At 42.8% G+C, this 14,535-nt stretch overlaps 1 protein-coding gene across 1 annotated transcript in view; it reads right to left on the minus strand.

Moving 5' to 3' along the window:
• The window catches only part of MTMR7 (myotubularin related protein 7), a 72,805-nt gene that overhangs the window by 45,270 nt on the left and 13,000 nt on the right, over nt 1–14,535 (minus strand). The window contains exons 4-6 of the mRNA XM_089669314.1: nt 13,991–14,148; nt 9,341–9,469; nt 6,985–7,119 (exon numbers count right to left, since the gene is read on the minus strand). Of these exons, the coding sequence (XP_089525440.1) occupies nt 6,985–7,119; nt 9,341–9,469; nt 13,991–14,148 (422 nt within the window). The remainder of the gene's footprint in view (nt 1–6,984; nt 7,120–9,340; nt 9,470–13,990; nt 14,149–14,535) is intronic.

The raw sequence follows: 14,535 nt of genomic DNA on the forward strand, positions 1-14,535 counted from the left end.
TGTCAAAGGGACAAGGTGCTAAATTTTTCATCGATCTGTGTGACCCTGAATTCCTCTCACTTTGGCGTTTTGGCTATACATACACTTTAAGCATACTACGATCTGATCTATTCCAATAGCAAGAAAATAGAACTTTAGGGCAGGGGTGGGCAACTGTGGCCCTCCAACTGTTGGTGAACAACAAGTCCCATCATGCCTCTGCCTTTGGGAGTCATGCTTGTAACTGTCAGCTTTGCAATGCCTCATGGGACTTGTAGTTCTACAACAGCTAGAGCACCACAGTTGCTCACCCCTGCTTTAGGGGATACGATATACTTTAAAATTAATAAATTAATTATAACATACATAAAAAAACCCAGAAAATAAAAAAAATTTATTTAATAGAGCAATATACTAAATATTAGGTAAAGATGCACTGAGCATACATTAAATATGGAGGAGGAGCTAGAGAGTCATATAGGGACACATCATTTTGGATTCTTAAAGGACCAGTATACACAAAGCAAACTATTTGCATAAACTAGTTTGTTGAAAAAAAAAAAAAAAAGAAAAGTAACATTTATGAATGTGTGGGAAATGATCAAAAAAGCATTTAAAACCCCCATGATTTTCAAATGCATGGGCTGCCCTAAAAATAAGTGGACATATCAGCTGCACTCTACTCTTAGCTCCTCTTACCATATTTATTAGTAGTCACTGAGATGACTGCATACAACAGTGTCTTTCTTGATGCGTCCACTGTCTTCCCACCCTTGGAGCCAACCAGGAATGGAGAAATGCGTCAAGGAAGGTTGGCTGTCGGGTGGAGACATTGTTGCATGAAGTCACTCACTATTAATAAATAAGGTCAGAGGAACCAAGAGTGGAGTGCGGCTGATACATCCTTTCATATTTTTCATGGAGAGTGGAGATGGACTATAGTGGCCGGCACCCATGTATAAGAGAGGCGAGTTTTAAGCAGAGCTATGGATCTGAATAGACTGCCCTTAATGAAACTAATGTTAACATGCAGCGTGATGCATGTGCTAACACACTGCAACCGTGTCAATAGACCCTTTAGTGAGAGTAACATTTTCTAACACACAGATGACCTAAAGGTTCTTTACCTTCATGCAACCTTCTGTGTGCAGCAGCCCCCCCCCCCAACACTTACCTGAGCCCCATCTTGACCCAGCGATGTGCATGAGAGCAGCGACTCTCTGGGGTCTCTGGCTCCTGTCAATAACAGCCAGTGAGCCAATGAGGAGAGATTGAGTGGACAAACAGAGCAGCAACTCAGGAGCAAGCACACACGGGTGCCCCCATAGCAAGCTACTTGCTCTGGGGGCACTCGGCAGGAGCCAGAGGGGGACCGGAGAAGAGGTGGATCAGGGTTACTTTCTGCAAAACCACTGCACAGAGTAGGCAAGTATGACATGTTTGTTATTTTAAAAAAAAAAAAAGCCTTTAAAGTCACTTTAATGGATAATGACCTCAATAAAAGCAAACTACCTTCTGTTGTTTCATGGTCTCATTTTTGTTCCAGTGGCAAGGAGCTGTGCAACACAGTTAGATATCTCAGTTTCTGCATTGTTGCTCCATTGTAAATGGCCTGCAATTTATTCAGTGTTAATGTCCTCACTCCTGCATTGAGCCTATACATTTGTGTGAGTTTTATCCAGGCAGGTTAACTGGCTTCTTGCCACACTCCCACTGTTTGTACTGCTGCTGTCATATTTACATGGTAAGCTCACTTGGAAGGGGTCAGGACATGATAGAAACAGTTCTGTTAAAACCTACAGGATGTGTTAGTACTATATAAAGAGGAGCACAAATGAAGTAGTAACCCTCTTCCAAGGGGCCCAGAAATCTCATTTTGACATATCTATCATAAGCCTATGAATTTTATACAGCAAAAGTAAAAAATGCTTACTTTTGTACAGACTATAGATTACTTGATGTCATTTATTTGGACCTATTTTACCCAGTGGTGAACAACTGCATTATTACCAGCACCACTAGAGTAGGAATGAACTTTAAAGAAAATACCCCTTGCCTGCTTCTGTTTTGTAGACATTTAGATAGGCCATTCCAATGAACTTGCTGCAAATGTTTTATTTGAATGCTAAGTGCGGAGTTATGCCTTAATTATAACAAAATTATCACTGTAGTAAACTGAACCCATGGCATTTATTCAGATGTAAACTATCCCGTAAAGACATCTCACCAAAGATAAAACTCCAATTAGAACAAATCAAGAGAATCCTAAAGGTGCCATATTCCATGCAGCAATCTGTCTGAGGGGATCTAAAATGTTGAGTAGGCTTCTAGAAGATGCAAGAAGCAAAATTACAACAGCAGGAGTTTGCAATGGCATTTTTGGCAGACATAAAAAATCATGATAGACTTGAAATGAACAAAGGCATTGAATTGTAAAACTGTTAATATAGCAATATAATATACTACGTGTTATACTGTATTGGTTTTACTAAAACTGTACTATCAAGAGTTACTAAACCGAGGACCTTACATTCACTATATCTGGTCCCCCACAGTACACAGAACATGGAAATTATTTTAGTAAATATAAACTGCTAAATACCTTTTCTCATCAGCACTCAGCATCAGTAGTCTTGTGACTTCTATCAGTGTCCAGCAGAGCACTGGTTAACGTTTGTAGGAGGAGTTTTCATTCCCCCCGATTGTCCTATGAGACTGCATAATCCCTGACCCTCTGTCTGGACAGTGCCGATTGGCCCTGTGCTGATCACCAAAAAACAAAACTCTAGCAATACAAACCAAATTGAGCATGTACAGTTTGCCCCCAAGGCTCTGTTCTGTCAGCAGATGGATTGGGGACAGTAGAAGGGGAGGATCAGAGAAGACAGGATCAAGCATTCTTTTTACACAATACTTGGGATTAACCACTTAGGCTCCACAGTGAGTATAATAAGCATGCTTTACTGCATGCCACAGATTGGGGGGCATAGTCACAGATGGGGTGCTGTTTTTGTGTGAGTGCTGCTTTTGATGGAGTGCCAATAAGCAGATGAACACAGCAGTCTAATCATGGCTTTCCTCTTTTCACAGGTAAATTGCTGCTATGAGCTCTCTCCACTCTGGTCTGAGAAACATCCCCCCCAATTCATGTGATCCTTATCAGTTCCTAATTGGGGTGGAGAAGAGTGCTCATTTGACTATCTCCCTATTAATTCTGTTCGACTCATGGGGGGGTGGTCACAGAACGGGGGGCATAGTCACAGATGGGGTGCTGTTTTGTGTGTGAGTGCTGCTTTTGATGGAGTGCTAAGAAGCAGTTGAACACAGCAGTTGAAGTAAAGCATGATAACTCAAGCAGCACGAAGATACGACAACAAGAAACTCTACTGCGCGCTGGATGGACTGCAAACAAACACCCTGGGAAACAACTCCTACAAGTCTGAGTCCCACTCTGTGTACTTCTGTAATATGTCCTCTCTACTCCTCCTTTTCATATTACTATCCTGCGTTCCCAAAATCTCATTTCTTTACCCAACTGCTCCACCCCAAAACTTATTCATCTCATACTCACTGCTACCATCTCCCTACTACTGCTCTCATCACCTCCTGCTGATACTTTACTCTCCTGCTGACCCAAACACCAGGCCTGGAAGGCATGTACACTCGTGAACATCCCGCTCCCATCTTACTTTCCTCACCCTTCTTCTCCTAACCTCTGGGGATATCTCCCCAAACCCTGGTCCTCCAGTATCTCACCCCCACACCAGGCATCCTCTTTCTTCCGGGAATAGCTGCAATCAACTCAATTTAATATCAGTCCCCGTGCTCCCAAAAACCACCCTCCCTTTTTCAAGTGTGCTCTGGAATGCCCGCTCTGTCTGTAATAAGCTCACCTCTGTCCACGACCTTTTTGTCACCCGCTCCCTTAACCTACTAGCAATTACAGAAACCTGGCTTCAAGCAGCAGATTCTTCTTCTCCCGTAGCACTTTCCTATGGAGGCCTCCTCTGGACCCACTCACCCAGACCCAGTGGTCGGAAAGGTGGTGGAGTTGGTTTGCTTGTATCCCCACTGAGCACCTTTCAAGTCCTCCCTAACCCTCCCTCTCTATCCTTCTCTTCTTTTGAGACTCACTGCATCTGGCTGTTTTCTCCCATTTCTCTGAAGATTGCAGTGATCTATCGGCCTCATGGACCCGTGTCCCGCTTTCTTGATGATTTCTCCACCTGGCTACCCTACTTTCTCTCCTCTGAACCACCCAGAGATTTTAACATCCCCATTAATGTCAACAACCCGGCTACATCCCAACTCTTCAACTTAACCTCATCTTTTGCATTAGCACAATGTATACAGTCCTCCACTCACTCTGATGGGAATACATTAGACCTTGTTTTCTCCCATCTTTGCACTCCCTACAACCTCACAAACACCCCCTTTCCTCTCCCTGATCACAATCTCATCACCTTCACAGTCTCCTCGTCTTCAAACACTTATCCCTCCAAGCAGCAAAAAATTACCTGCAAAAACCTTCACAACTTGAACCCTGCTCCTTTCCTATGACAGAATCTCTCCCCTGTCCTGCCCTGACCTGGCCACTACTGTCAACAGTTCGCTTTCATCCACATTAGAGTCACTTGCTCCTCTAACAACAAGCATCAGGCCCCAACCATTACAACCTTGGCAGACTGACCACACCAGAAATCTTAAACAACATAGTCGTGCGCTGGAGCGATTGTGGCGTAAAACCAAATCTCAACAAGCATTCACCCTATATAAATCTGCTTTCTTAACATACAATTCCTCCCTTCATGCTGCCAAAGAAGCCTACTTTGTCTCTCTTATTAATACCTTGTCATCCAGTCCTCATTGTCTCTTCTCTACTTTTAACTCTCTACTTTCTCCACCTCCACCCAGTACCTCACTCACTGCTCACGAGATTGCAAATCATTTCAAAAACAAGATTGACGCAATTCGTAGGGGCATCGCCACTGCACAGACATCCATCCCACTTAGCATACCTTATACTAAACCTCCCTCAACACTTTCCTCTTTTGACCTTGCTACTACCGAAGAGGTCACAAAGATTTTCTCAGAAGCCCGTCTCACTACCTGCCCCCTGGATCCTGTCCCCTCACAACTACTACGGTCACCCTCTTCTTCCATCCTATGCTCCCTCACATCTTCAATCTTTCCCTCTCCACTGGTACCTTCCCCTCCCCTCTAAAGCATGCACACATCACTCCCATACTTAAAAAGCCCTCCCTGGACCCACCAACCTGAACAACGTAAGACCCATCTCCCTGCTGCCATTTACCTCTAAACTCCTAGAACGCTTAGTCTACAATCGCCTGAGCTCCCACCTCACCGACAACAACCTTTTTGACCCTTTATAGTCTGGCTTTCGCTAACTACACTCCACTGAAACTGCCCCACTGAAACTGCCCTACTAAAACTCACTAATGATCTACTAACTGCTAAAACCAATGGCCAGTACTCCGTACTCTTACTACTTGACCTCTCTGCGGCTTTTGATACGGTTGACCATCCCCTTCTCCTCAAAAAACTCCACTCTCTTGCCCTCAGAGACTCTGCTCTCTCCTGGTTCTCCTCCTACCTATCGCAGCGCTCCTTCAGCGTTAACTATAACACTGCCTCCTCCTCTTCACTCCCTCTTTCTGTAGGGGTCCCTCAAGGTTCTGTCCTTGGACCCCTTCTCTTCTCTATCTACACCTCCTCCCTTGGTCACTTGATAAACTCCCATGACTTTAAGTACCACCTCTATGCTGATGACACACAAGTCTATCTTTCCACCCCTCACCTCACCCCTTCAGTCTCCTCTCGCATCATTAACCTACTTAGTGACATATCGGCATGGATGTCACGCCACTTCCTCAAACTCAATCTTTCAAAAACTGAGCTCTTAGTATTCTCCCCAGCCCGTGCCCCCTCCCCTGACTTCTCCATCAAGATCAATAACACAATCATCAGTCCCTCCCCTCATGCCAGGGTGCTAGGTGTAATCCTAGACTCCCATCTGTCCTCTCAGTCCCAAATCCATTCACTGTCCAAATCTTGTAGACTTCACCTCTGCAACATCTCCAAGATACGCCAGTTCCTAACCTTGGAAACCACTAAGCAACTTATTCACTCCCTTGTTATATCTCGCCTTGACTATTGTAACGCCCTCCTCATTGGCCTACCTAATCGCAGGCTATCCCTTCATCAGTCTATCATGAATGCTGCTGCCAGACTCATCCACCTTACTAACCGTTCCATATCTGCCACCCCTCTCTGCCAATCCCTCCACTGGCTTCCAATTGCCCAACGGATAAAGTTCAAAACATTAAACAATAACGTATAAAGCCATTTATAACTCTGCCCCAAATTACATCACCGATCTCGTCTCTAAATATCACCCAAACCGTACTCTCCGCTCCTCACAAGACCTCCTACTCTCTAACTCCTTTATCTCCTCCTCCCATGCTTGTCTCCAAGACTTCTCCAGAGCTTCTCCCATCCTCTGGAACTCTCCACCCAAATTTATCAGACTATCGCCCACTCTGCTCACTTTTAGGCGATCTCTGAAAACCTTTCTCTTCAGTGAAGCCTATCCTGCCCTCAGCTAATAATGGAATCTTCTACTCTTTCAACCAGTCCATCCCCCACAGTTACTACCTTTTGTACCACTAGCCCCTCCCTCCTAGATTGTAAACTCCAAGGAGCAGGGCCCTCCTATCCCTCTTGTTTTGAACTGTATGAGTTGCTGTATTGTCTCCCATTATATTGTAAAGCGCTGAGCAAACTGTTGGTGCTATATAAATCCTGTATAATAATAATAATAATACACAGACTGATTTTACCATTGCGTTTTCAGTAACACTTTAAACCATCATCTTTTTACTGAATTTGTCTTTTTTTTCCATTGCCGACAGTTTCATCAACTAAATGAAGCTTATTAGAAATTATTCAGGCCACTGTAATGAATACAAATTCCAGCTGACTTACTTTTGGTCGTGTATCAACGACATAGAGGAAATCGCTGCCAGGATTTGCTTTCTTTATCGCCTGCAACATCTGTTCATCTTCAAGACAGCGAGCACTGAAGCCAGACAGGGGCTGACTACTACGACATATAGAGGCCTGCAGGGAAAGAAAAATAACATGCAGAACAGCAATGTCACCAAAGTAAAGCCTCAGTACCTCACTTAATCTGCCTCTATACTGGGAATTAAGATAAACATATAGGAAGGAGATGGGCCACTGACAACACAAGCAATGGAAGACAGATCCATTGCTTGTGTTGTCCAGCAATGGAAGCCAGATCGTTCATTTATCTTACAAAAATTACATTTGGATTATACAGTAAAGTTTTCATAATATTTCATGTAGAACGCAGAACACTTATTTACAGGACATTCCCATGTATATTACTCAGGTTCTTCACACTCAGAACCTTCACGATTCAGCTGTTCTAACAGCAGTACTGAGCAGTTTTCAGGCCACCTCCTCTAGTAGATGTTCATTGTTCTTTAGTGCAGCAGAGCCTCTTGCTTCTCAACGGGTCTTTGAGGCCAGAATCTGTATACATGACGCAGCACTCGTCATAAAACGGGTTTGTGAAAGTGGTGCTCCATTCAAAACGGGAAGTTTCGCTTTAAGGCATCCCCCCCGCTCCTGCTAAAGAAATGGCACTTTTGGGAAATGGGCAGGGGTTATCAGGTACCTGATTTGGACAGGTACCTACTCCCTCTTCCACTCCAACCACCTAGGCAATCAGAAGCGGAAGTTCTCTTCCCCGCAGTCTTCTGGGAAATGTGAGAGGTCCCAAAAGACTGCAGGACCATTCATAATGTGCAGCACAACTCGTGCATGCGCATGGGGCACCCAGCTGTGAAGCCACAAGCTGCCACAACCAGGTGCCCACAGTTAACATGCCATCACTTGGGGACAGACAAGAGGAGATTAAACCGGCTGGGGTGAGGACACTGCTGGATCATGAGACAAATGAGCGGCTAATTATTAAAAGTCAGCAGCTACAGTTTTTGTAGCTGCTGACTTTTATAGTTTTTACACAGGAGACTGAAGCTCCTCTTTAAAGAAAGTTGAGCACCTTATAGAGGAAATTTCCCTGCAGATCAGTAATGGTGGTGCACATTAACAGGTTTTCATAATTTCTTTAATGTACTTCTGTTAATGATCATTCATTATGTTCAATAGAAGGCTCTCAAGAGAGAAAAATGTGACCTGTCATTGCTGACCGGTTTCTGAAGGTGCATGTCCTGGGGAGGTCATATTTATCCTTGCTTTATTACTAAGTTAGTCATGGACCTTGAAGGATTATGTGGATATTAGGGGTCTCAGCACCAAGTAAGTGACCTACTACATAGCAAAGAATAACTATGAGTGATGACCCTGAAGTGTGCACCTTCAAAAAGCAATGGCAGTTGCCATACTTCTGACAAGTTCTGTTTAAAGTCTAAAGTCACCCAAACCTCAAAACTTCACCCAAAACTGAAACTACAATTGTGTGTGGTCACTAATTTAGAATCACCTGCCTCACAAACTACTCAACTCCAGAGGCAAAATATTCCCACAGGAGGATCCACTCATCCACAAAGCAGATGTGGACGCTATTATTAGTGGACACTACATTCTGGAAAAGTGATCTGGAAGTGGACACTGTTACCCTGGTTATGGCTACAGAACTTGGGCAGAACTAGGAATTAACTTACCACTGGAGTACTTAAGAAATTTAACAGGCTAGCACTGAGAATCAATTTGCAAGAAAACAAAAAAAAAAAAAAAAAGTACTGTGCAAAGATGGCCTATAGGAATACTATTCCTATAAATGGGCAGTGTAAAGTCTGAAACTAAAATTAACATGGTCTTTAAAAAAAAAAAAAAAAAAAAAAAAAAGAAGGACTCTATAGGTGTGTTGGGTGTATATTTGAATTTTAAAAAAATTAAATCATACCCTTGTAGAGAGACAATAACAAGTACTGATCTGACTACCCAGCAGGAAGCAATGCTTATATTTGTTATAAGCAAGTGTGATCTCCATATACATACATTACACATAAACAAAATTGAAAATTATTGACATGTATTCAGTTTTTTATTAAACTGATCAAAAAAAAAAAAAAGCTTCAACTTGATAGTAGATTCCCTATAAAAGCATGTACAACCTCAGAGATTGCCATCTTCCGATTAGGAAAAGAAAGCCATTATTTCCACAAAAATACATTTGGTAGAAAAGATAAAGTGATGCATTAAATATTTAAGAGGTGGAAGTGCCCTTACAAAGTAGGCCACGAGGACAGAGGGAACAGACCTTATAATCCTAAATTACAAAAACACTTACATCATTATCTTGATAATAATAGGACAGAACAGGAAAACGACCACGGCTACGAAACTTGGAGCTTCCAACGATGATTGGCACACTAGCAGATTTTGGAACATAGAGTTCAGTAGGGTATGTGTCACAAACCTAAAAAAAACATTATGTTGCATCAAACTATACAAACCAGTTTGGTTACCGTAAAGTATACTGTTTAAATTTTTAAAAGTAAAAAAAAAAAAAAAAAAAAAAAAGAAGAAGGACTTGTAGAGTACAGTACAAGGGAGACAGGCAAATTGACATTCATGTATTTGAACCATTCATACAACCCTCCCTCCCACCTATTACCATATATTCTCCCTGAGACAGTGTGATAGCATGATATTTGATGTTGAAGTTTTAAATTTGCTCTAAGACATGTTAAGAAGTAGCAGCTGGTTGCTGCAACCATGGACCTAAGATTTTACTATATTCTGGGGGCAGACACTATCATCATATAGCAATCTATGCATAGGCAAAGCTGCACTGACCAGTTGGTTGGTAAGAGTGTTTCCAATTTAAAAAACAAAAAAACAAAAATTGATTTATCAAAAACACACTTTTAGAGTATTGCACAGAGAGCCAAACTGTTTTGTAACAGCATGCTTTAATAAAAAGGTATTTGAAAAAGAGCAAAATGTAACAAAGAAAGGAGACAGCCTTGCAAGTACCCTTCTGGTATGGGAGAGCCTCAGAGATATCCGCATTTGTACATATCCTTGCCATAGGTTCATCATATATAGAAATTTTGTAATTTATTTTATAAATGAAGTTCCCATGTTTAATTTATGCATGGTTAAAGTTAATACCAACACACAGAATCAAATGCATTCCTGATATCCATGAAGACTACTAAACAAGATTCCCAGACACTGCCAGGTGTTAAACATACAGCGGGTAAAATAAGTATTAAACCCGTCACCATTTTTCTAGGTAAATTCACAAGTTTAGAAATCCTTCTGTAACCAATGCCATCAGCAGGGCTCCAAATTTCAAGCCCTGAGCTACTAGCCAGGCCTTAGGAGCTACTCGCCACCAGATAGCCCAACCCAACCCCTATCCTGTCTCATCCCTAATTCTACCCCTAAAACAGGTCCTCATAAATTCTCTCAATAAAATGTTAAAATGTGTTATGCCAAATAAAGTCACAAAAATAAATATATATCCCCCTTCATACGCCCTCCTCCTCACAGTCATGTCCTCTACCCCCCTTTTCACCCCCTGCCATGGTGTGAAAGAGACAGGGGGTGAGAGAGAGAGAAGGGGGCGATAGAAAAAGAGAGGGGGGTGATCAGTGTGTCTGCTACTCACAATTACGGCCCCAACCCCCCATAATGTGAGGTTATAATGACCACACAACCCTTCTCTTAGAACACATGGTCTCCATTATGGTACAATGCCCCCTCCCCCCCCTTTCCCAGAACACACACAGGGTCCCCCTACTACATAAAGTGAAGAGAGAACACCCACCACACACAAAGACACACACACACCAACACACACACACAGGTCTCCCCTAAGGCTCTCTTAGCCTGTCACACTCTGGTTCTCAGCTCTGCGGGCACAGACAGCTCTCCTCCCTTCCTCCCACTGTTACACCCTCTCTTACCGGTCAAAGAAGTGTCCTCCTCCTCACGCTCTGTCAGTCTCTCTCTCTTCTCACCTGATTAGACATGGAGCCCACTTGCACAATCCACTCTGCGGCCCTCCCCATCCGTCCATGAGCCTTTCATAGGGCCCCCTACAGGCCCTAGGCAGCCTCTGGGTGCCTGCGTGCGCAAATGGTTAGTCCGCCCTTGTGCAGGCACCCTGTTCCATGTCCATCGGCTGCAGCTGTCTGATCGACATCTGCAAATGGCCAGTGCATGCCTGTTCACCCCCACGTTATTTCCAATCGCCCAATGTGAGCAGGTGAGTGGAAATTTTGAGGTTTGTCATCTGTATGCTTTGCAACAATAAGGTTGCGAAGGTCTTGAGAGAGCCCTTACCCCATACCCATCACAAAATGTTTCTTGTGTGACACCTTGGTAATTAGACACCTTTTTTATAGGCCATCAGTTGAGACTGAACCAGCTGATAGAATGCAATCCTGCCCCTTGTCAGTGCAAATTAATTACTGATAGGTGGCTTGCCTTTCCATGCCGTTTTGCACCTTCCTTTCTTCATGTGTTCAATACTTTTTCCCTGTGTCATTCCATTTTATTACACATAATTTCTGAACGTAATTGTTTTGATTTATTTGTATGTACGGATTGCATGGGTTGTTACCAACATGTGGTGAAAATTTCATGTCAATAGCACTTATAGAATTATATTTACCTAGAAAAATGGTGATGTGTTCAATACTTATTTTACCTGCTGTATTAACACAAAGAAATCTAAAACGTCTAATATTAGTGTGGGTACTAAAGCTAAAGTCTGTTTGATAAGGGTGTGCAAGACATTACCTGGTCCTCATGATAATTTCTTCGCAAGGTTTTTAATATCTGCACTGACTGCAATGACTCACATCTCTAGGTCTTTGCCATCCTTGGCTATAAACACTATCAGTGCCTAACACACATAGATTTGGGAAGTCTTCCCTTATCATATGCTTCAAGAAACATTTCTAGTAAATAAGGGGTTAAAAATCTATACTGGCCTTCTACCATACAAGCAGCAGGCCATCTAAGCCAGGGTTTTTGTGTGCAGGAGGGGACAGGATTGTGGTTTTCACGTCTTCCCTTGGAATCCATCATGATCACGCCGATGAGCCATGGACAGACTAGGAAAAGCAGTTTGATCAAAAAAAGTGCTCTACAGTGGGAGATATGTAGAGCAGAGAATACATCGGCAAAAAATTTGCAAAGCTTTTATTTTTATTTATTTAGGGGTGTGAAACTTTTTGTCCAGTGCAATCTTTAACCTCATATAAAGACACAAACAGGGACGCTCCTCTTGCCAAATATGCAAGTGTTTTTACCATTCTCACCTACCCTCTCAAATAGAGATGGACTGATGGAGCAGCCCTGGTGATATTTTACTAGTGGTGCACCGAAATGAAAATTCTGATGCCGAAACCGATACCGATAATACAGAATGCATGTGGCCGAAAACCGAACTGAAATGTCTGCGTATGTGGGGGTGGGGAGGCTCCAATTTTTTTTTTTTACTACTTTCATGTTTTTTTTTTTTTGTACTTTTTAAACTTATGATTTTACTGCCATCACATATGAGACTAATAGTACCCTATGTGATAGCATATGAGTGACAGGTCCTCTTTGTAAGGGGGAGGGAGTGGGGGTCAGTGTGTGCAAGGAGGGGGCAGGAGAGGAGCAGTGTATACAAAAAGGCTCCCTCACTGGCTGTCACTAAATGTCGGTGCCGATTTTTAAATGCAATTGCCGGCTTTTTTTTTCTTCACTATAGCTCACAGAATTAGCTGTCACTTTCCCCGGAGCTAAAGGAAACTTTGTTTCTTTTATCGCGGGAAAGAAACTAAAAAGGAAATGTTTCTTTTAACTCGGAGAAAGAAACGGTTTCTTGTAGCCTGGGGGAAAGTGACAGCTAATTCTATGAGCTATAGTGGAAAAAAAATAAAAAGCTGGTAATTACATTTAAAAATCGGCACTGACCTATAGTGACAGCCAGTCACTGTATACACTGCTCCTCTCCTGCCTTTCTGCAGTACACACAGTCTCCTGTAATCAGCACCTGTATCAGCTAAAATTTTTCCTATCCACAAATGCTGATAGGGCTACTTTCGGCCAATATGTTTCGGTGGCTGAAATTTCGGTGCATCCCTATAACTAAAATTTTTTTTTATCCTTCCTCACTTTGTCACAGGTAGCGAGATTAAATCATTCACATGTGCTTTGCTCTTTGCCTCCTCACTGCTTGCTTTAACCCCCTGAATCGCGTGTCAAAGTGGCCCCCTTCATTTGGAGTGGGTTGCGTGTGGTGGGTACCCCCCTCCCTCCAAAAAAGTTCCTGCCAGAGCCACAAAAGCGAAACAAAGTCCGCAGCATGTGTACACCTCTGGCTGCTGCTTCTTCAGCTATAGGGGGTAGCGACTGGGAAGGGGAGGCGCTCAACCACAGGGTTTTTTTTATGCTATGTTTAAACAAGCCCTTACGGAGAAACAGACAGCAATGCCTCTTACCGGGCTATCCAAAACAAAACGTTTTGGCACTTATCGGAGGAAGACTCTGGAAAACCAGCTTCCGTAAAGAAGGAATTAGTGAGTTAGCCGATCTATTGTTTGCTGCTTGCCCCATGATCTTCCTGATGCTGTCAGACTTTTTAAACTAACATACACAGTTGTCATCGAAATCCAACCATAAAATGTTAGACTTAAAAATCTAGTTATCCTCAATTACTGCAGAATTTCTAAATCTAGAGAGTTGCAAAGAAAATGTTGCACTATTTCTTTCCCACCCAAAATGATAGAGTGGTAATGAGTGAGCATGCTCATAATGTGCTTCCTGCAAACAGACCAAAGAATGTCCAGAACAGATTAACACGACAGCTACTAAAGAACACATACTGTATATGGACAACTTTATCTCTTCCAGAAGGAGCTGTAACAGATGTATTCTGGTAATGGTCACCCCAACAGTATTCTGGTAATGGTCACCCCAACATTACACTTACTCGATAGTCCCGATTAACATCACTGAGCTGCCACAGGCTCTTGGGGACCCCCATTCTACTGTACTCTCCACTCAAGTCAATCAGCCTCCAGCCTTCCTCTCGCTCTGCCTTGTCCAGCTTGGGGTTGAAAGAGAAGCAATACAGCTCTTCATATTTAACTGTAAACAAAGCAAAGCTTGCTCAGTATTGAACTGTACAAAACATAGGACTCTTTCATCATAAAATTAAACTCACAGCTGCGGCAAGAATCCAACTTTTTCCTGTGGTTAGGATTCTGGTAGATGTGGATAGCTGTGGCTGCTCAGCCTGTGCAAAGCAATAACAGGCTGGCATTGACTGCAGATGTCTGTGGATGTTTGGATTTAATCCCACATGGAGCGGTTACCTGCTGGAAAAAGAAGCGCACAGGGGGAGCAGACACCTAGCACATTATCCAAGATTTATTTACAAGTGTAAAAAAGCGATAACATATTCACAAACATGAAAGCATAAAAAGCCACGGAAATGATCCAACATGGTAGCAGAGTTCCCAACTGGTATTGAAG

The sequence above is a fragment of the Staurois parvus genome, unplaced genomic scaffold, assembly GCF_062004578.1.
Source record: "Staurois parvus isolate SC_StPar_1 unplaced genomic scaffold, SC_StPar_1.0 ptg000071l, whole genome shotgun sequence".
NCBI lineage: Eukaryota > Metazoa > Chordata > Amphibia > Anura > Ranidae > Staurois > Staurois parvus.